This window comes from Rhinoraja longicauda, chromosome 10, assembly GCF_053455715.1.
Source record: "Rhinoraja longicauda isolate Sanriku21f chromosome 10, sRhiLon1.1, whole genome shotgun sequence".
Classification (NCBI taxonomy): domain Eukaryota; kingdom Metazoa; phylum Chordata; class Chondrichthyes; order Rajiformes; family Arhynchobatidae; genus Rhinoraja; species Rhinoraja longicauda.
Window position 1 is genome coordinate 39,519,777 of NC_135962.1, and position 21,706 is coordinate 39,541,482.

Sequence of the window (21,706 nt, forward strand, 5' to 3'; positions counted from 1 at the left end):
TGTGTGTGTATGTGTATGTATGTATGTGTATGTGCCGTTTGTGTTTCTGTGTATGTATGTGTGTGTGCCGTTTGTGTGTGTGTGTGTGTGTGTGTATGTGTGTATGTGTGTATGTGTGTGTGTATGTGTGTGTGTGTGTGTGTGTGCCGTTTGTGGTTCTGTGTATGTATGCGCTCCCGTGCGCCTTTCCATCGTGCAGCGGCTGCGCTCAATGTAGAAATGCAAAAGGCGGTGCAGCTGAAATGCGCGTTGAGTAGGATGGAGCGCTCCTTTAATCTGCTTTCTTCGCCTGGCTGCTGACGAGCGTCAATCACGCAGCCCCGTACGTCTCCGTCTCCGTCTGCGGGCGGGCGAGCTGCATGTTCTCCATCCGAGCACGTACTGAGCAACGTGATGAACGGGCTCCGCTAGCAGCCACTACAGCTGCTGACAATTCCGCCCGGAGTCCCTCTCTCTCTCTCGCCCTCTCCCTCTCCCTCCCTCCATCCAAACCCTACACCAACCTAGCCAGGAAACCGGCTCACAGAGGCAGTGAGGACAGGGTCGAGCTGCGGACCGGGGGATGCTGCTGCCGTTGCTGTCTCCGCCTCTATCCCTGCCGAGGTGACATCTTTCCGCTCCGCTAGCCTTGGATACGGCAGTGATAAGCAGCCTCTCTCTCCACCTCCTAAACTTCTCAGTGATTTTTTTTCTCTCCATCCTCCTCCTCCCTCCCCCCCTGATTGGGGAGTGGATGGGTTTTGAGTTCCGGGCGGATCCAGCTGTATGTGTCTGGATGTGTGTGTGCCTGTTTGTGTGTGCGCGGAGGAGAGGGGAGATTTCTCGTTGAGAAATGTTGCAGTTCGAATAATTCGTCGCTGTTGAAGAGGAAGCCGAGTTTCGCCGGGAGCTGATGCCTCAGAGTCCGCTTTCCCCCCTCCACTGGGTGTGTGTGAGCGACTGTCAGAATGGACTGGAGACTGGATGGATTTAGCTGACCTGCGATCGAACGTGTTCTCTTAATTGCTCTCCAGGGACCAGTGTGTGTGCGAGTTACTTTGAAACAGCCACGGCGGCCGGCAAAAAGCTCTCGCCTCTCGTACGGTGTGACACGGCTCCCTTCTCCATGGGCTCGCTACACGCTCCGTCCCGAAGAGCGGCGGGCGCTGCCCCACTCCAGTAACAGTGAAACACCGACGCCTGACTCTACCTTGGACTTGATCTCTTCAAATTTAAAAAAAAAATCGCAGCGTTAGATTTTTTTTCGTGGTTGATCCCACCTAACTGGAGAGCGAAGGGGGGTCACGGACGCTGTTCCCAGGGATCGCTGAACAGTCCGCTGAAGGCTGGATATGTTAACGTGAAGATGGATTTTGCTTATATGCTCTCGTGGTTGCTTACAGTAGTACTAGAAGGCATTTCTGCCCAGGGGGTGTACGGTAAGTTTGTGATGGAAATGTTTCTGTTTTAGTGATCACCGTGGATATTGCATTTCTTGCTAACTCGTCGTAAGGATTTCAAGGTTGCATTCTTAAAAATATATATATATCCTGAAATCCCCGTCCAAACCCGAACCGATGCGGTGAAAGTATTTTCTTCGGAAAAAAAATTCCCCCCAAAACCATTTGACGTATTTGATTTCAAGCGAGAGTGTTTAGTGAGTTGTTCCACATTGTGGTGAATGCAAATGCGGATCTACAATGAGAAAATATCGAGAACACGACGTTTAATTGTTAGGACATTAACCGCAGTTCCAATAACGCGTTTTCAGGGTTCCAGGGTTGTGTACCAAGCCTCTCCCCAAACAGGTGTACTGTATACATCTGGGCAGTTTCCGCATCTGGACATCAGCTGTCTATTGTATTGAGTACACACTCGTGCATTTAACGTGAGCTCTCGCTTTCTGTTTGAAGTATCTGTGTGGTTGCAGTTCGTCACATGACTCTGTAATCCCTTCCTCCAGTACGACCTTAAACTTGCTTGCGTACATTTAGTTCCGAAGATCATTAATTACGAATCGAGCTCGGCTGAATCCATTAAGTACACTATGTACATCACTCTAGACCAGGATGGTTGCTTTTGATGGTCTTTCTGATTTTGTGTGCCAAGTTTATAAAGTGTGAGATTTATTAAACGGTGGCAATATACTATATTGCAGTTTAAGAGCAATTTGATACGTAAGTTACTGCCATATCTAAGCTGGAAGAAGTGAATGATGGCGCCTGTTAAAATGAAACATTTTTAATTAAGAGTACTTTCAGGTTGTAGCCAGCAGGGTAAATAGGGGAAACCTGTGGATGCAGAAAATTTGAATTGTATAAAGTATTGGGCAGAGGATCGCAAGAGGTTATTTGCACAATTAAAGCTTATTGGATTCCACGTGGTGTACAATGACAGAGTGGGGTTTTAATCAGGTAAAATAAAACGGGGATTGGAATAATCGGGTCAGTTTCAGTTTATAACTCTCTAGGTAATTAAATAACTATGGAGGAGCTTGGGGCTCAAATAATTACCAATTACTAACAACAACTTGAATGGCTCGTCTAATGTGTCCCAGATACGTTTTGTTAACGATGTGGAATTGGTAGGCGAGCCTTGAGATGAATACAAATTGATGAAGTCGGGTTAAGTGCGTGGACAAGAACAGTAGATTGAGTACTTTAAGGAGAAACGTGAAGTTTTCTCGCTTTAGTTGACAGTAGGAAAGATAAGTAAAACATGTGGGTATTTGAAGGGACCTAAATGACCTTGTAAACGGGTCAAAGATTGGATCCAGCTGCCAATTAGAAAAGTAGAAGGCATTTGCCCTAATGAGAAATGATGATAATTACAAGTGATACCACGCCGATAACTCCATGAATCGCCTTGCAGTAAACGAATACACCTGTGGATGGTGGGGTATAACAAAGGTCCACCAGGCCTGCGTTTGGCCGTAGAACAATATTGAACGTTCTCTGCAATCCAGCTGCTTCTGAATACCTTACTTTTCTGGGACTTTGGAATTGGCGATTGCCATTTTTGAAGAGTGCTTCACCATATACGAGAGATGGGAGATTTGTTGAGCAAAGCATAAAGTTCTGGAGGAGTTCAGCGTGCCAGCAGAATCTGTGAGGGAATGGACAGACGACGTTTCGGGTCAGGACTTTTCTTCATACCGTGAATAAGATTTCTTCATTGAATGTCTGGAATTCAATCTAGAGTGAAGCGAATGCTCGGTCATTGTGCATATTCGCGAGAGGTTGTAAGTGCCAAGGTGAAGGCTTATAGATATCCTGCGGGGTGTTATTAAACTAGATCATCGGCCAATAGCTTATGAATGGAGGAGTCGGCGCCGATGGAATGATGGTCCTCCGCTGTGATCTGGTGTTTTCTTTAGATTTCTTCCAAAACAAAAATAAAATCCCATTCCCCTTGTGTCAAAAGTGTACCTTCCCCTCTTCTTTGGTACAACCCGTTGAATCAAATGGACCAGAAGAAGGGTCTCGACCCGAAACGTCATCCATTCCTTCTCCCCAGAGATGCTGGCTGTCCAGCTGAGTTACTCCAGCTTTTTGTGTCTATCTTCAATTGAACTGACTAACTAGTTCTTGAAACAACCATTGTCATTTTACATAATCAATTGTTTTTTTAACAAAGTTTTGAAGTCGAGGTGAGAAAGATGGATTTTTAAAATCCATTATACCATTGTACTATCAAAATCCTCCTCAAAATTAAACGTAGAATGGAGGAAGTGTGTGGACTGCAAATGCAGAGTTCACCTGCTCACCTTTGTCCAGTCACACACATCCGCACGCAAGCCTGCACACTCTTTATCGCCCTGCAAAGTAATCCAGTGGAGGTTTCATTGAGTATAGTCTTGGGTCTCGAAAGAATTAAAAGCTGCGGTTTCTGTTTAAAACGTGAACCCCACTCTTACGTCGGGAGTAATCACACGTCGGATTCTGTAACCCGCAATGTCACTGTTGAGTCGGCTTCTGTGGCGAATAACCAGATTAGAGACAGATAATTGGTTGCAGTATAGATGGTTGCCGAGGTCCCGTTGTGAAGAAATCAACGAGCTGGTTATTTCAAGCCGACTGAACTGCTAGGTTTTCCACAACAAAAAAAAATTCCTTCCTGGGCTGAATCCACTATCAGAAATTGTTGTGCAGTTCTCCTAAGGACGGCGCTGTAATCCAGTAGCCGAGAACGTGCCTTGTGGATGGAGCAGCACTCGTGAGTTGAGCAACGAGAGATGTCAGTAGTTATGTTAATTTCGCAAATGAAATTGACATGTCGGTCCCTGGTGATCAATCAATATCGAGAGGCCACAGGGAAATCTCATTTGTACGCATTTTAGTACCGGTTTGTAAGGTTTGGCTGTCGTTATGAAATGTGTTTTTTTTAAAAAATTGGTTAAATTAAAAAATGGGAGCTAAACAAATCGCAGTGATTAGTTGTTTTTTTAAAGCTCAGAAGAACATTAACTGAAGTAATCTAATCGTTTACATCTTGTATTTTACCTGTTGTCAAGTAGCCCAGTTACTGGCTGTCCGAGATACTCCAACTGCAAGGAACCAAGGCGATATTTGCAATGGAGGCGAGCATGTTTTTTGTATGTTTGTTCACTGTAAGGCATATGAGTTTGGGTGCGTGTACGTGTTATTTTGCAATGACACGGCAAAGCAAAATATATCCCCTCTGTTGGCATCCTAGGTAGTGGCGAGGGAGGCGAGGACTGGGGAGGGCCGTAGTTTAAAAAGCCTTCGCACATTAACAACATTATGGAAGATAGACATAAATGGAGTAACTCAGCGGGTCAGACAGCATCTCTGGAGAGAAAAAAGGAATACGTGACGTTTCTTCCTCGACCTGAAACGTCACCTCTTCATTTTCCCCAGAGATGCTGTCTGACCTGCCGAGTTACTCCAGCATTTCGTGTCTATCTTCGGTGTAAACCGGCATCTACAATTCCTTCCTACACAACAACATCATGGGAATTGACTTTCAGCAGAGCAGTTGGTATGGGTCTGGAGATGGTTGGCCGCATCTGATCTTGTTTGGTATCTGTCTGGAGATTAGCTGGAACCACCAGACAGAGACCTCGGAGTTAAACAGGAGAGGAAATGGCAGCAACTAGACCAATCTGCCCGAGGGTTTGGGGTATGAAGCAACATTCTGATCCGAAACATCGTCTATCATTTCCCTCTACAAACATTGCCTGACCCGCTGAGTTGCTCTAGCGTTTTATGTTTTTGATCTTGCCCTTTGATTGACTCGCTCCTCTAGAATCTTTTCATGTATGGATATCCCATTCCCAATGCCCCGAGCCATCATTTCTCTGAACAAAAATAAATCTTTCCTCTCTTTCAAATTACCAATATTCAGCGCTGCGAGAGCAGTTATGGTGGGGAAGTGTGAATATTGCCAACAGGAAGACATTTCAAAGTCGTACGCACGCATAAAAGGATACATTCTCTCCATGAAACTGAACACGCCTATTCTCACCAGCATGACATTCTACTTGTAGCTGCAAATTGACGTATTCGAGTTTGTCAAATGTGAAATTGCGTACGTTGCACCACAAGTTCAGACCATTTGAAAAGCCAAAGTAAAACCTGAGGTAGTTTTGCACTCCCAGAAAAAACAAAGCTCGAGTCGGGTTAGGAGTGAATTATTATAATGGTTTAGAAGGTCACTAACAACCGTTTACGGGTCAGTTTGCCCCTGTCTTCCACACCTCGTCCGTTCCTCGACTTTGTACCAGCCACGGCTGGCAAACGCTGGTTTGAATGGAGTCTCTGACTATAGTTGGGGAAAGTCGGTGAGTTGTTTTCCCACCCCTTCTAATACAAAGTTGTTTTTTTCTTTAAAAAAAATAATTGACGTGTAAGAAATCAAGTCGTGTTATTTGTTTAAAAATGGCTGTCTATTTGAGCCATTTTGGACGTCTCTGACTTTGGGAGATGGTTAAAGCCATTCAAAGAGCTTTGGCGGCTGTGCCTCACGAAACATGTGTGGGGGCCCAGCACAAGGCGATCGGGTTCGTAAATTCCAGGAGCAGAATTATGACCATTCGTACCATCAAATCTACTCCACCATTCGATCACGGCTGATCTATCTTTCCCTCTCGACCACATTTCTCTGCCTTTGCCCCATAACCCTTAACACCCTTACCCTCAAAAATCTGTCAATTTCCACCTTAAAAATATCCAATGACTTGGCCTCCACAGCAGGGCCGTTTTTACAGCATTATGGGCCCCCGGGCAAAGCAGTGTACTGGGGCCCCTACCGTTACTCTCCCCCCACCCCCCCCCCCTTTCCCTACCAGCCCCCCCCCCCCCCCCCCCCCCCGTCGTGCCGGCGAAAATCACTTACCGAAAAGCACTTAGCGATGGACTTAGGGTGCTACATTGTTGCGAAAAGCACTTACAGATCGCTGTGAGAAGCAATTAGTGGTTGCGAAAAAAGCACTTATTGAACCTACATTTTTAAAGTAGTATTTATTTATTGCAAGTCACTTAACATACACAGATCAGCATGGGGCCCCTATGCTCGTGGGGCCCCGGGCAAGTGCCCATCAGGCCCATGCGTTAAGACGGCCCTGCTCAACAGTGGTCTTTGTCAATGAATTCCACTGATTCATCACCCACTGACTTGAGAAATTCCTTCTCATCTCCTTTCTAAAGGTACTTCCTTTTATTCTGAGGCTCTGGCATCTGGTCCTGGACTCCCCTAGGAATGGAAACATCCTCTCCACATTCACTTTATCCAGGCCTTTCACTTTTTGGTAAGTTTCAATCTGGTCCCTCCTCGTCCTTCTAAAGTCCAGTGAGTACTGGCCCAGTGCCTTCAAACGGTCAGCACAAATAGTTAGCCCAATTATTCCTGGGATCATTCTCGTAAACCTCCTGTGGACCCTCTCCAATGCCAGCACAACCTTCCTCAGATATGGAGCCCAAAACTGCCCACAATACTCAAAATGTGACCAGTACCCTATAAAGCCTCAGCAATGCATCCCTGTTTTTGTATTCTAGACCTTCTTGAAATAAATGCTAGCATTGCATTCACCTTTGTTTTTGAAACTAGGCCCTATTTATAAACATGTCCTGTGAACACACCACAGAATCAGGCTATTATGCCTAGCAGGCCAATGCTCATGTTTTTTGCTGTACCTAAGGTTCTTACTATCACAAATATCTATATCATGCCATTTATTTCTTCAAATGTTAAAATGTGATTTCCATTTTAACCACTCCCATATTATTGCAATGTTCACGCTGACCATGTCTAATCATTAGTTCTGCTTGTCATTGTTATGTTTAGCAATTAACCTGCTATTTAAACTCTTGACAAGCTCAGCTATAAGCCCTTTTAAGGCATTGGCTCTCGGTAGGAAAATCCAGGGATTTGCAGATACTTAAGTATCCAGGCCAATGAAAGGGCAGCTGTAATTGTATGTGTATTATGTATATTTCAGTATCCAGGTCAATAGTTGGAAAATCATAAAGGGAAGGATTAGTTTGCAGCAATGTTAAGTATGATATCTATGATGGAATAAAAACAATACTGGACAATGACAAGCAATCATATTAGTGGATGTGTCTTGTCTCTTTTACAGAGGTCAGGCGCTGACTTGATTTATTTATATAATACCAACTATCTGAAATTCAATTAATTTTGCAATTTGCTGCTGTCTCATTCACATTTGGATGGAAATGCTACAGATGTAGCCATGCTATTCTTTGTAAATGCCTGTAATGAAAGAAAATTAGAGTAATTTTCAGTGCACAAAGAGTCCACCTTGTTCACCCTGCTTGCTGTTTTGGCTCGTGCCTTCATCTCTGGACATCCCTCCGTGCCCAGCAGCTGAAGTAATTTTATTACCATTGGCAATGTTGCTGCCAATTTGAATACATGATTTCACAAACAGTTTAGTAGTTGGTCAATTGGCAACAAGCTGCTGATAATCTGTGGGCCATAATTCTTTTAATGGTATTTGGAATCTGAGACATGGAGAATAATCTGGGATTTTAATGTCGTATCCAAAAAGCATTGTTTCCTTTAAGGATGCTGATAGACATTTGGACCGGTACATGGGTAGGAAAGGCTTAGACAGATCTAGGCCAAAGGTAGGTAATTGGGAATAGCGTAGATGGCATAGATGTGTTGGGCCAAAGGGCTAGTTTCGGTACTGTGTGACTCTATGCCTTTAATGCTGTGATGTTAGACATCTGTTCAAATGTCCAAATGGGACTTGTACCTTTAACCTTATAATTAAGAGGAAAGTCAATCCAACGAAATCCTCATGGAGAAAAATGTGTTTTTATGTTCAGCTTGCATAAGGTTTGCATATTTTATTTTGTCAGACTGTCAACTACAGAAAGATCTTTTATATTTTGAATGTAATTAGGTTTCTAAATCTAATCTAAATCTGTATTTCTATATTTACCACTTGATGAATTAATAGGTGGCACAGTGAAATAGGAGGCTGTTCAGCCCATCATGCCCTTAATGTTATTGAGTTTTCCAAACCATCCCACTTCTGTTTGCTCTCTAGTCTTGTTTGATTTTTCCAAATATTTATCCAGTTCCCTTTTGAACATTATTAATGAATCTGCTTCCATAGGTGTGTTCCTGAGGCCTTTACCAGTTGAAAATCATGATACTTATTGTAATTTGTACCTTACTGTGAAATTCTTAGTTTTTGCATACAAAGTGCACAAAAGAGTCACCACAAAGGCACCAACAAAGTTACAAAAAGTACTCATCCTGTCTTTGTCCCCCTCTCCCCCACCAGGTCCCCCTTAGTTCTCGGTGCCATCGCCCTACAGTGGATTCCCCTTGGTTCTTGCCAACCTCCCCCCCATGCTAGGTCCCCTTGGTTCTCAACGGCTGTTGTACTATTTAATTCACAATTGCCTTCATTCTTTTCACCATCAATTCATCTTTTACATTTCATTTGACAAGGTCAGCTCCCTTGAAATATCTCCTAAAATCTGTAATCATGTTATTGTTTGCTGCACACCTAAGCTATCATTTGAAAATTTGGGAATTGTAACTTTAGCAAAATCCACGGTACTTAAAAAAAAAAAAAAAAGTTTTTACATAGACCTCCTCAGAGATAAAACTCACTTTCCTCCCAGTTTTGAAAGCCTGGGTTTCTAGATTTTTTTTGTTAATTTATATTTGTGTTCTTGCCAACACTATTTCTCAATCAGCTCTTGTTTTCAAACTGACTATTTTACTCTCTCTTTCCTTGAATGGTTATTGAAGTTTTGGTTATGCAGGTGCTTTTATTAATTGCCGGAGTGCCGGCATTATAAAAACATTCTCTTGTTCTACTGGCATCGGTATGGCTTGTATACTAAACACATCACAGTTCCAAGTTGCTGGCATCTGTATGGCTTATATACTCAACACGTCACAGTTCCAAGGTTCTGGCATCGGTATGGCTTATATACTCAACACGTCACAGTTCCACGGTTCTGTCATCTGTATGGCTTATAAACTCAACACGTCACAGTTGCAAGATGTACTTCTAATGGATCTAAAGTGCTGACAATGGAATGTGGAATTCAGGCTTTCAATGCCTCGACTAGCTTGCTGATGATAACTGCTATTATGCATCAGTACAATCTCTTGTTGTCCTCTTATGGGTATTCGTGGATGATATTTATTATACTGGTGTGAAATGTTGGTTGTGTACATTTAGGGCTTATCACAAGTGGTGCTTCCTAATATAACGGAATTGCAGATGGACAAAGCTGATATTTCATTTGGTTGAGTTGCCTGTCAATTGGTTTGTTGTATTCAGTAGAATCAATGCAAGTCAGTTCTATATATTTACTGATGCAATGCCAAGTCGGGTATTTGGTGCATGTTGTCAGCCTGATAAAAGGTGAGGTCCTTTTTTTTTTTTGTTAATCACTTGGTAATGATTTGGTGACTCATCTTCTAATGGGGGGAATGATGTCCTATGGCAAGTATGGAAATCATAGGAAGCATAAACATGGGGAATAAATCTAGATCATTTAGACCCATGAGCTTGTTCCATCATTTAAATGATGATCAAGGACTTAACATCCTCTCCTTACCTTTTCCAATTGCTTTCCCCCAACAGAATTTTACCTATCTATCCATCATGGAAAGTCCAATGTTTTTTGGAGTATGGAGATGGGAATCAGTGCTTTCAATTTCTATTGATCATTGTGTTGGAGACAGGGAACATGTTTCTGCATTCCACTTCCTTAATGGCTAAGCTTAAGTTCTGTGCCCTTTTGTACTAGATCATCCCACTGCAAGACATTATTTTTTGTTGTTGTTAAATCTTCCAAATTTGAAAGAGTACATTGTTCTCCACCCGGTCCTCAATACGTTTTCAACCTTGACATCTTTCTGCTGAATCTACACTCTTCCTTATGAGGGAATAAATTTTGCTGAGATTTCAATGCATGCATTTGAGCATTTTCTTCTGAAGTGATCTGAGCGAACCTTTTTTACAATTGAAACATTGCTTCCTTGTTTTTGTATTCTATCCCCCCATAACAAATGCTGCTTTATGATTAAGATTGTGTTTGCTTTTAGTTATGTATGTATACAGCTTAATCTTGTTGCCTCTCACTCTACCCAAACTTTAATCGTTAGGCAGATATTTTGATTTGTCTATCTCAAATCCAAAATGGATGACTTTACATCCTTGCATTGAACAACATCTGTCATAGATTATTGTTGCCAATTTACTTTCTGCTGCTGATAAATTACTGTTCCTCTTATGCAAACTACTTTGACCCCTGAAGTGTATCACTTGTACATGTATAAATGTACAGATCTCCATTATTTCATCATTTTTGCATGTATTGCTGAAAATGCAAGTTCGAAGATTTAGGGCACCAGTCCAGATCCATTTGCCACCTTCCACCGATCTAGAAAGAATCTCTTTATGCCCCGCTCGGTGTGTGCTGGGAATGGAGGGACATGAATCAGTGCAGGCAGATATAAGTTGGTTTCTACATCATGTTCAGCACAGACATTGGAGGCAAGTTGCTGTACTGGTCTATGTGCTGCATAATCCCCAGCAATCTTGGCGTCATCACCAAACTTGCTAACCAACCCGTCTATGTGTACATCTAAGTAATATATACATTAGAACTTATCAAATGCCTTTAAAATCCATGTCGACAACATCCAATGGAGAAGGCACAAAGATCTTCATCAAGGCTTCCACAATTTCCTCTTTTGCTTCTCTCAATATCTGGGATAGATTCCATCAGGCCCTGGGGAATTATTCACTTTAATGGTCGCCAAGAGCCCCAATTCCACCACCTCCTCAATCTCGAAATGCCCTTGCATGTTAGTATTCTTCACACTGATTTCACTGTCCTGCATGCATGCATCTTGGTGAAAACCGATGCAAAGTGCATGTTAGTCCCTCGCCTACATCCCCTTACTTCAAATACAAATTCCCACCTTTATTTTAGAGCAGTCCTGCTTCTCCCTGATTACTCTCTTATTTTTAACATAGGTTTAAAAAGCCTTGATTTCCTTTAGTCTGACTTGCCAAAACCATTTTGTGGCCCCTTTAGGCCCTTCTAATAGCCCGTTTGAGTTCTTTCTTTCTTTCTATATGAAGTACATTTAAAATACTTGGTTGCAGACCTGAAGCGTTGTGACCTACAGAGCTGGATGGTGGGAAATGAATAGGGAGCTCATGTCAATAACTCCTTTCTGTGAGGTGAATTTTCCATGGTACAATTCCATTTCACTTCCCTTCGGGGATGTGAGCCGTCCAGGCACATTTATTACCTTAATTCTTGGAATTGATGTTAAATTGATAACTTTGTCATTTGCATTTTTTTCCATCCTGAATCTAAAATTCTGAGGCACTGCAAGAATGATGAATGGTAATTTCCTCTCCCTTTTAATACCCTTGGATGAAAACCATTGGGTCCTGGAGATTTATGTGGGTGGCGCAGAGGTGGAGCTGTTGCCTTCCAGCACCAGAAACACTGGTTCGATCCTGACTAAGGGTGCTGTCTGTACGAAGCTTGTACGATCTCCCCGTGACCACGTGGGTTTTCTCCAGGTGCTCCGGCTTCCTCCCACACTCCAAAAACATATAGGTTTGTCAGTTAATTGGCTTGGGTAAAGATTGTAAATTGTTCCTAGTGTGTAGGAGAGTGCAATTTTATGCGGTGAGCACTGGTCGGTGCAGACTCGGTGGGCTGAAGGGCCTGTTTCCGTGCTGTATCGCCAAAGTAAAGTAAAGTTCCATTTTAATGTGCATGAAATCCACTGTTTCACTTTGACCTGCTTTTGGGTTCCATTGTATTTCCTGTATTGTATCTTCGCTCTCCACTCAGATAATTTCTGGACTGCTCACTTAATGAGATAAATGTGTCCTTTCTCAATTATTCTCTTGACTGCACATTGGACATGGTTCCCTTTTACCACTGTCTCTGTTTTTTAAAACTGCTTTTTGTAAATCCTAATAACCTTTTACAAGGTGGTGCAGTTTTCCACATTTACACTTATCCTTACACTCTTTATATTCTGTTTTAACATTTTCAAATGTACTGGATTTCATTTCTTGCTTTTGTGTGGACTTTTTTCATTCAGTTTGATGTTGTCTCTTTGTCAAATCATGAGTGGAGCTTTTTCATTTTCAGTGTGTGTATTCAGTTCGTGGTGCTGATTTCTATTTTCAGTTTTCAGAGCATTTATTAGCTCAGTCCAGTTAAGCACAATAGACAAGGTTGAGCAGCTTTAGCTGCTTCAGCTCTTTCAATGCATTTACTCTTTCAGACTCTTCTATTTGTTTGTTTACTTGTCCTATGAGCGTTTCTTGCAACATCCTTCATCTCCTTTAGTTCTTTAATACTTCTTAACTATTATTTCCATGAATGATCTCGTTTCCTGCAAGTAACGATTTCATTGTTGTGTTTTGGTGCATTTGACAATAAAACTCTTGACCTTTCTTTCCTCCACTCTACTTTTGTTTCCATCTACAATTTAGTTTTATCTCTTAACGTCAATTCTGATGGAATATCAGAACTCTCTTTCTCTATTAATGTTGCCTGACCTGCTGGGTGTTGGTATAGTTCCACAGCAATTTCTAGGCCAATTTTATTTCTCGGATATGGAAAGTCTGGGTATCTGATGATCATCAAAACAACCTGGATAGGTAGACTACTGCTGAGATGTTGTTGGGTAATCATGCATATTTGTACATTTTAATAGACAAGTTAAGCAATTCTCAATGCCGAGAAGCAATTTTTAATTTTCCATTGCCCATCACATTTTGGCCTATCCCAAAACATTTCATGGACAATGATATACTTTTGAAATGTTGTCACTTTTGTTATTATGTTTGCAAAAGACACATTTGTATTAGAAGTAAATAAAGTGTCCCAAAATGGCCAAGCACAAATATTTAGATAATTTGGTATAATATTATTTAATATACCTTGAGCACTTCCCAGTTTGTAGTGTTTTGGATACTTCTAAAGTGGTTGAGAGAATCTTTGTTTAATGGTTTGTCCAATATTTGCAACATGTATGTACTGTCGTGTTAGTCCAAACTCTGTGGTTGCATCTTGAAGTAAAGCTTGATCCCACATCCATGCTTCTAGGGTATGAATGTTAAAGCGTGGTCAATTAAACTTCATCACAAGTCATGCCAAAACCAGAAGGTCCAGCGCCTTTGAGTTTTTGATTATGTGTGCAGTTGTCTACAATGCCAAGCCTGCCTAAGGAGAGTGTGAGCACTTGCCATGAAAGGAAATAGTGTCCTATTTGTGGGGCATTTTCAGTAGACCGATGCAAGACGAAAGCTGAGAATGGTGCATATCATCATATTATATCATATATATACAGCCGGAAACAGGCCTTTTCGGCCCACCAAGTCCGTGCCGCCCAGCGATCCCCGTACATTAACACTATCCTACACCCACTAGGGACAATTTTTTTTTTTTACATTTACCCAGCCAATTAACCTACATACCTGTACGTCTTTGGAGTGTGGGAGGAAACCGAAGATCTCGGAGAAAACCCACGCAGGTCACGGGGAGAACGTACAAACTCCTTACAGTGCAGCACCCGTAGTCAGGATCGAACCTGAGTCTCCGGCGCTGCATTCGCTGTAAAGCAGCAACTCTACCGCTGCGCTACCGTGCTGCATCAATCGGAGGTTAATGACATGGGCGATTAGTGGTCTCTGATCAGCAGACAATTGAACGGTATAGCGATCCAAATATCTTTTATGTATTACTGAGTGATCTCAGCTTTCAATTGATTCTTTTGTTTGTATCATGACATTTAAAATGAAGACGACTCAGTCGAAGAAGGAACCAGTTACAAAATGCTAAGTTCAAATCTATGTACTGTTGTGGTAATAGATTTTATTTTTTTCCCCCCCCTTATTTTCTGTGTTTTTTGGGTTTGATAGGCGTCTGTTTGTGTTCTATAGAAACAGCGACTGGACATAACTTTTATGAACTGATGTTGAGTCTTTGCTCTGTATTGGTGAGGGAGCAAAACCAGAAATTCTGGATGAATTTGAAGTTGGCACGACAAACTGATTAGGTTAGCAATCAAATTGAAAATGTGTTTTAAAATATAATAGTCTTTGCTTACCTTTGCTGAAACTTTGCAACCAAAAAAAGGAAAATAGAACCGCCAAGAACCCTTCAGGTATGTGCTACAGCACAATACGAAGTAATGTCTTTGACATGAGTGTTAAAGAAACTGTTGGTTTTGGGTGCCTAAAATCAGTGTTGGGATGTTTTTAGTTTAGAGATACAGCACGGAAACAGGCCCTTTGAGTCACTGTGATGGAAGACAATAAAGTCCAATCACTTCCTCTTTCTTCCACGGGGAGAATGTACAAATACCCATCGGCATCGAACACGGGACTCCGTGCTGCAAGTGTTGTAAGACAGCAACTCTACTGCTGCGCCACCGTACTGCCCAATATTAATACTCAGTATTTCTAGCATTTGTTCCTTATCCTGCTTGGGTTTATTACCTATCCTATTTGCATTAGATAGCCATGGTGAGCTGCCACGTTCAACTCGGGCAGTTTGTGCAATGGAACGTTCCCTATATTGTTGTTGGGTTTTAGAGTTCCAGATGCATGGCCTAACAACTTGTGACAATGCTTGGCCAAGTCGGAATGATGGCCAGAGTGGGTGGTGGTTATAGACAGGGCATAAGAAGTGATGGTGGAGATCATGGATATGCTGCATATCGAAGGATTACTTTGCCATTATGTTGAATTTGCATCATGACATGCAAGTGGAGTTTGCTACTGTTTTACTACTGGTTTTTGGATGGTAAAAATATTGGTTTATAATTCAATGGATTGCATTCTCTCTCCTGCATCAAAGTTGATGTTTTAAATCGCATTCCCGGAATAAGGGTGAATAAAAATCTCGGCTGGCACTGCATTAAGTTCAAGATATCCTGAACTCTCGGAAGCAGCATTTTCAGTTGAGAAGTTAACAGGACTGAATTTTGAATTTTGATTCAGTCTAAAGTAAGGTCTCGACCCGAAACATCACCCATTCCTTCCATCCAGAGATGCTGCCTGTCCCACTGATTTACTCCAGCATTTTGTGACTCTCTTCGCTGAATTTTCTCCCTTGGGTGAATATAAACATCCCATGGCACTATTTTTGAAGAACATGTGAATTCTGGAGAATATTTATTCTTGCATCAATACTGTAAACATATTATCTTGTCTCTATCATATTTTTCTGTTGCCTAGAAATTGCATGAGTTAGCAGCTGTTTTGCATATATGCAAATCAAGCGTGAAATTGATCTTGCTTTCAGTCGTAGATCTCACCAGTGATCGCATTCGAACAAAATTTGGGTCCCACAGACAATTAGCCCTGACATTTCTCTGCACAATATCCTTAACGCATGACATTTAACAGTAGGAGCCGCATGCCTAATGTTGTCGTAAGTTATGACTTCACTCGATTCTTCCCTTTGTGCATAAACTGAAGCAATTTTGGAAGCAGCCAGACCATCACACAAACAGTCCTCCCTTCCATTGACTCCATCGACACTTCACACTGCCTCAGCAATGCCACCAGCATAATCAAGGATGTCACACCCTGGCCCCTCCCTCTTCTCCCCAGTCCCATCAGACAAAAGGTACAGAAGTGTGAGAACTCACCCTTCCACAACCAGTTTCTTCCCAGCTGTTATCAGGCAACTGAACCATCCTACCAACAACTAGAGAGCAGCCTTGAGCTACTATCTACATCATTGGAGACCCTCGGACTATCTTTGATTGGACTTTAATGGACTTTATCTTGCATTAAACTTTAAACACGTTATTCCCTTTATCATGTATCTGTACACTGGATAGGTCGATTGTAATTATAAAGTCATAGAGTGATACAGTGTGGAAACAGGCCCTTTGGCCCAACTTACCCACACCGGCCAACAATGTCCCAGCTACACTAGTCCCACTTGCCTGCGCTTGGTCCATATTTCTCAAAACCTGTCCTACCCATGTACCTGTCTAACTGTTTCTTAAACAATGGGATAGTCCCAGCCTCAACTACCTCCTCTGATAGCTTGTCCATACACCCACCACCCTTTGTGTGAAAAAGTTACTCCTGGGATTCCTATTAAATCTTTTCTCCTTCACTTTGAACCTATGTCCTCTGGTCCTCGATTCCCCTACTCTGGACAAGAGATTCTGTGCATCTCCCCGATCTATTCCTCTCATGATTTTGTACACCCCCTATAAGAACTCCCGTCATCCTCCTGCACTCCATGGAATAAAGATCCAGCCTGCTCAACCTCTTCCTATAGCTCACACCCTCTAGTCCTGGTAATATCCTCGTAAATCTTTTCTGAACCCTTTCAAGCTGGACAATATCTTTCCTATAACATGGTGCCCAGAACTGAACACAATATTCTAAATGTGGTCTCACCAACGTCTTATACAACTACAACATGATCTCCCAACTTCTATACCCCCTACTCTGACTGATGAAGGCCAAAGTGCCAAAAGCCTTTTTGACTACCTTATCTACCTGCGACTTGACCTTCAAGGAACCATGCACCTGTACTACTCAATCCCTCTGCTCTACAACACTACCCAAAGACCTACATTTGCTGTGTAGGTCCTGCCCTTGTTTGATGTCCCAAAATGCAACACCTCACACTTCTGTGTTAAACTCCATCAACGATTCCTCCGCCCACCTGGCCAATCGATCCAGATCCTGCTGCAATCTTTCACAACCATCTTCACTATCTGCAAAACCACTCACTTTTGTATCATCAGCAAACTTGCTAATCTTGCCCTGTATATTCTCATCCAAATCATCGATGTAGATGACATACAGTAACGGGCCCAGCACCGAACACTGAGGTACACCTCTGGTCACAGGCCTCCCTCTGCTTCCTTCCATGGAGCCAATTTGCTATTCATTCAGCTATCTCTCCTTGGATCCCATGCGATCCAACCTTCCAGAGCAGCCTACCATGCGGAACCTTGTCGAATGCCTTACCAAACTCCATGAACAAAACATCTACAGCTCTGCCCCCATTGACCTTTTTGGTCACATCTTCGAAAAAAATCAATCAGATTTGTGAGGCACAGTCTCCCACGTGCAAAACCATGCTGACTATCCATAATCAGCCCTTGCCCATCCAAATGTCTGTATGACCTATCCCTCAGAATACTCTCTGGTAAATTTCTAACTGCAGATGTTAAGCTTGCGGCCTATAGTTCCCAGCATTTTCCATGCAGCCCTTCTTGAAAAGAAGCACAACATTTACCACCCTCCAGTCTTCCGGCACCTCTCCTATATTTAAGGACGACTCGTAAATTTCAACCCGCAATTTCCTCTCTAATTTCCCGCAATGTCCTCGGATATATCTGATCTGTCCCTGGAGATTTGTCTACCTTCATACACGACAGTACCTTCAGTATTGCCTTTCCGCTGACTGGTTAGCACATAGCAAAGGCTTTTCACTGCACCTCATTACACTTGACATAAACTAACAACTTGGGTGCAACCCATGATCTTCACCATAGCTTTGCAGGTAAAACTGGGAGAACATTGGGCTTTTTTTTGTTGCATTTAAAGAGACACTCTGTCAACCAAAGATCTGACTTGGCAGCTTTGAAACTCGCTACAGATTTTTAAGACACCTTCCAAAGTTCAGAGTGTGTTCAAAATAATAGGACGTGTAAGTAGCTGCTGAATATTCATTCCACGGGTACCTCTGTGCAGTTGATGGCATCATTCCATTGGCAGCCTTTCAGGCTGAGACATGGCAGGGTTTGCCTTCATGGCAGCAGCTTATTTCTGCACAGTGATGGATATTGTTTGTTTTCAATGTGAGAGCACACTTCACTGGAATTAGTGTATTTAGAATAAAAAGTTAACCAAGGGTTGAAAATCATTCTGTAAGAGTACACACGCTTGTGCCTTTCCCACCTCTCGGCCTTGTATGCGGGTATCAAAATTATGCTGATAAATTGCTGTCTCCTTTTTTAGTCAGTGGAAGGAGATCCCAGCAGCAACCAGCAAATTCATCCCCATCCATCCTACCAGTCTCCCAAGCACTTGCTCTTTCTAGGATGAATTCATAAATCCGGCGTTGGTAATCCAGGAAGAACTTGTGTCTGGATGTTTAGAAAATCCAAATACACTTGAAGCAATTCAATGTGATTTTATGTAAAGGATATTGTTTGACAAATGTAGTGTAATGAGACTGCAGTTAGCAGATTGGCTAAAGAGCTACTATTTGATCATGGGTGTTTGGGCATCCAAAAGGCATTTGATAAGATGCCACAAAATATTTCAGTTCAGGTTAGGAGTTTACGACATCACGTGATATGTTAATGTGCATTCAGGATTGGCTATCTAACGGAAGTCAGGAGGGGGAATGTGGTTGATAAATAAGTTTTTTTTCAAAATGTACTTGCTGGTGACCACAAGAATCTGTACTGGCATCAACTATTAACAATATTTATGAAGGTATGGTGTTCATGGTCAACAAATCTGACTGGAGCACAATGTCCTTAGAGTTATATTCATCATCATGCTGAGATGCTGGGAAATGGCAGATGATATTTCTGACACTGGCACAAGCTGGAATAAACAATGGACTGCATCCAATTCAAAGAACAAGTACCTCCACACTTGTCCCACAGTAGATGTTTTTGACTTTGACACGCACATGCGCACACACTCACACCCACGCTTATGCTCACACACAACCTGACACACTCACACATAACCTTACACGCGCACAACATGATGATCGCATGGATCGTGGATATTGTAGCTACCTGCTCAGTCAGTGGAAGATACTCGGGAACTCAAAGTATTCTCATACCTTTCTATCTTGGGCCACCTCCATTGCCAGAGTGAGACTACATGCAAACTTGAGGAACAGCACCGCCCCTTCCCCCCCCCCCCCCCTCTTCCACCAAAAGTCCTTCAACAAGCCTTACAGTTCACAACTATGTATTTATTTTGGACTCGCACCTGATTCCCTCCATAAGTCTGCCTATCACGGACCCCCATAACCTGAAGCCTCTGTTGGCTGTAATTTGTCCAGGCCCTTTTTCCTGCTCCCCTCTGTAATCAGTCTGAAGAAGGGTCCCGACTTGAAACGTCACCTATCTATTTTCTCCAGAGTTGCTGCCTGACCTGCTGAGTTACTCTTGCATCATGTTCAATCTGTGGTAAACCCCAGCATTTGCAGTTCCTTGTTATTACATTTTGACTACTCAAAGTATGGTTGTGACCATGGAACACCTTATGTTGGTGAGCCTATTAGATTTGTTGTAAGAGGCATCTTATTTCTCCACTTAAACTTTCTGGTCTGCTGACTTGATACATGGATCGGACATCCAAACATAAGATTATTCTGCTCATGTGAAAGAAGAGAGTTAAGTGTTGCTTTATCTTTTCCTTGTAATCATGACCTTAATCATGGGAAGAGGTGGAGATTGAAAGTTAATTTGAATCATATGGAAGTACATTTCTTCATCCAGTTGACTAATCTTAATTTACCATCCAAACTTGCAAGTAAAAGTCAGTCAGTTGTTTTAGCATGTAAAGCCATACAACTGAACCTTGCACTCTCTCAATCGCTGCTAACAATCATGGAGCATTAAAAATGAATGAGATTTCTCCACCCCTCCAGTATTGAGGCACTGAAGCCTATCATAGTAGCAGCATCAAGAATTGATGTTAACACAATGCATACCAATGATGTGAATGTGGGACCACCTTAATCTGTATTACATAGTGCAAGGGTAGGGTGCATTTTGAAATTTATGTGCATTTTATTGCAACAAAATTGAACTAACATCCAGATAAATTAAGTGTGTACGATGTTAATGTGAATTTATAGTTTGGAGAAACAGGCCCTTCGGCCCACTGAGTCTGCACCGGCCCAACGACCCCCACACACACTGTCATACACACACTAGGGACAATTTACAATTGTACCAAGCCAATTAACCTACAAACCTGTATGTCTTTGGAGCGTGGGTGGAAATCGCGGCACCCGGAGAAAACCCAGGCAGTCACGGGGAGAATGTCCAAATGCCTACAGACAGCACCTATAGTCAGGATCGAACCCAAGGCTCTGGCGCTGTAAGGCAGCAACTCTACTGCTGTGCCACCGTGAATGGATGTGAGACCAGTTGCCATTCTTTAAATTGGCATTGCAATTGCCTATTTTTTTTTCTTTCTTGATGCTATGGAGAAAGGAGCTACTTAATATTACTTAATATTGTGCATTGTGTCTTTTCATTACAATTTCCAATTCATTCATATTTGCACCAAACAATTTTTTTTAAAAAAGCAGATGGTTGCTGTGAATCATAAAGATGTGTGCAATCTGGACTTCACTTAGTCACTTGATCTCTGATGATCCATCAGAAACATGTGTCTCTGTGATCTAACCAGCTGTCGTATTTGATGTAAAGTTTAATTTGAAAAAAGAAATAAAATGGCTGTCACTTTAGGATGAGTCAACGATGTGGATGGGTTTTACTTTCTTTATCTTGGATAGGTGACATTTTGATCAGAGGCATAAAAAAATATTAATCTCAGTAGGGAGAGAGAAGAGCACAATGCACAATGAATGCTTCCATATTCAGAGCCAGCACTTGTCAAACATTGGAGCAGGTAACTGCAATTATAGTTGGCAATCTGCTGCAGAATTTGTTTTGCAGCAATTTTGTCCAGGGTGACAGCTGTGCATTCTGATCTGCCGATCCAAAATCTGGATTCGCTCCAGAGTGAAAGCCAAGCTGTCAACCTTGGTTCAAAACAAAACAAGATTACAGTTTAGTCAACTCTTCCCAGATGTGGCCATTCTCAATGTATTCTTCTGGCATGGTGGCACAGCGATAGAGTTGCTGCCTCACAGTGCCAGAGACCCTGGTTTGATCCTGACTACAGGTGCTGTCTGTATGGAGTTTGTACGTTCCCCGTACAGACGGTGACCGTGTGGGTTGTCTCTGGTTGCTCCGGTTTCCTCCCACACTCTGAAGACGTGCAGTTTTGCAGGTCAATTGGCTGTGGTAAAAATTGTAAATTGTCCCTAGTGTGTAGGATGGTTAGTGTATGAGGTGATCGCTGGTTGGCGTGGAGTCAGTGGGCCAAAGGGCCTGTTTCCCTGCTGTATCTCCAGTCTAAACATTAGTTTAGATGTCAGTCATAACATCTTTTTAATAATCAAAATGATTAATTAGA

The 21,706-nt window shown here is 42.3% G+C and overlaps 1 protein-coding gene across 2 annotated transcripts in view; it reads left to right on the forward strand.

Annotated features, from left to right (window-relative positions):
* The first annotated feature begins 220 nt into the window (after window positions 1-220).
* Window positions 221-21,706, forward strand: part of mdga2a (MAM domain containing glycosylphosphatidylinositol anchor 2a) — a 712,576-nt gene continuing 691,090 nt past the window's right edge. For both annotated transcript variants that reach the window (XM_078406708.1, XM_078406709.1), the window contains exon 1: window positions 221-1,418. In XM_078406708.1, the coding sequence (XP_078262834.1) occupies window positions 1,346-1,418 (73 nt within the window). In that variant the 5' untranslated portion in view covers window positions 221-1,345. The remainder of the gene's footprint in view (window positions 1,419-21,706) is intronic.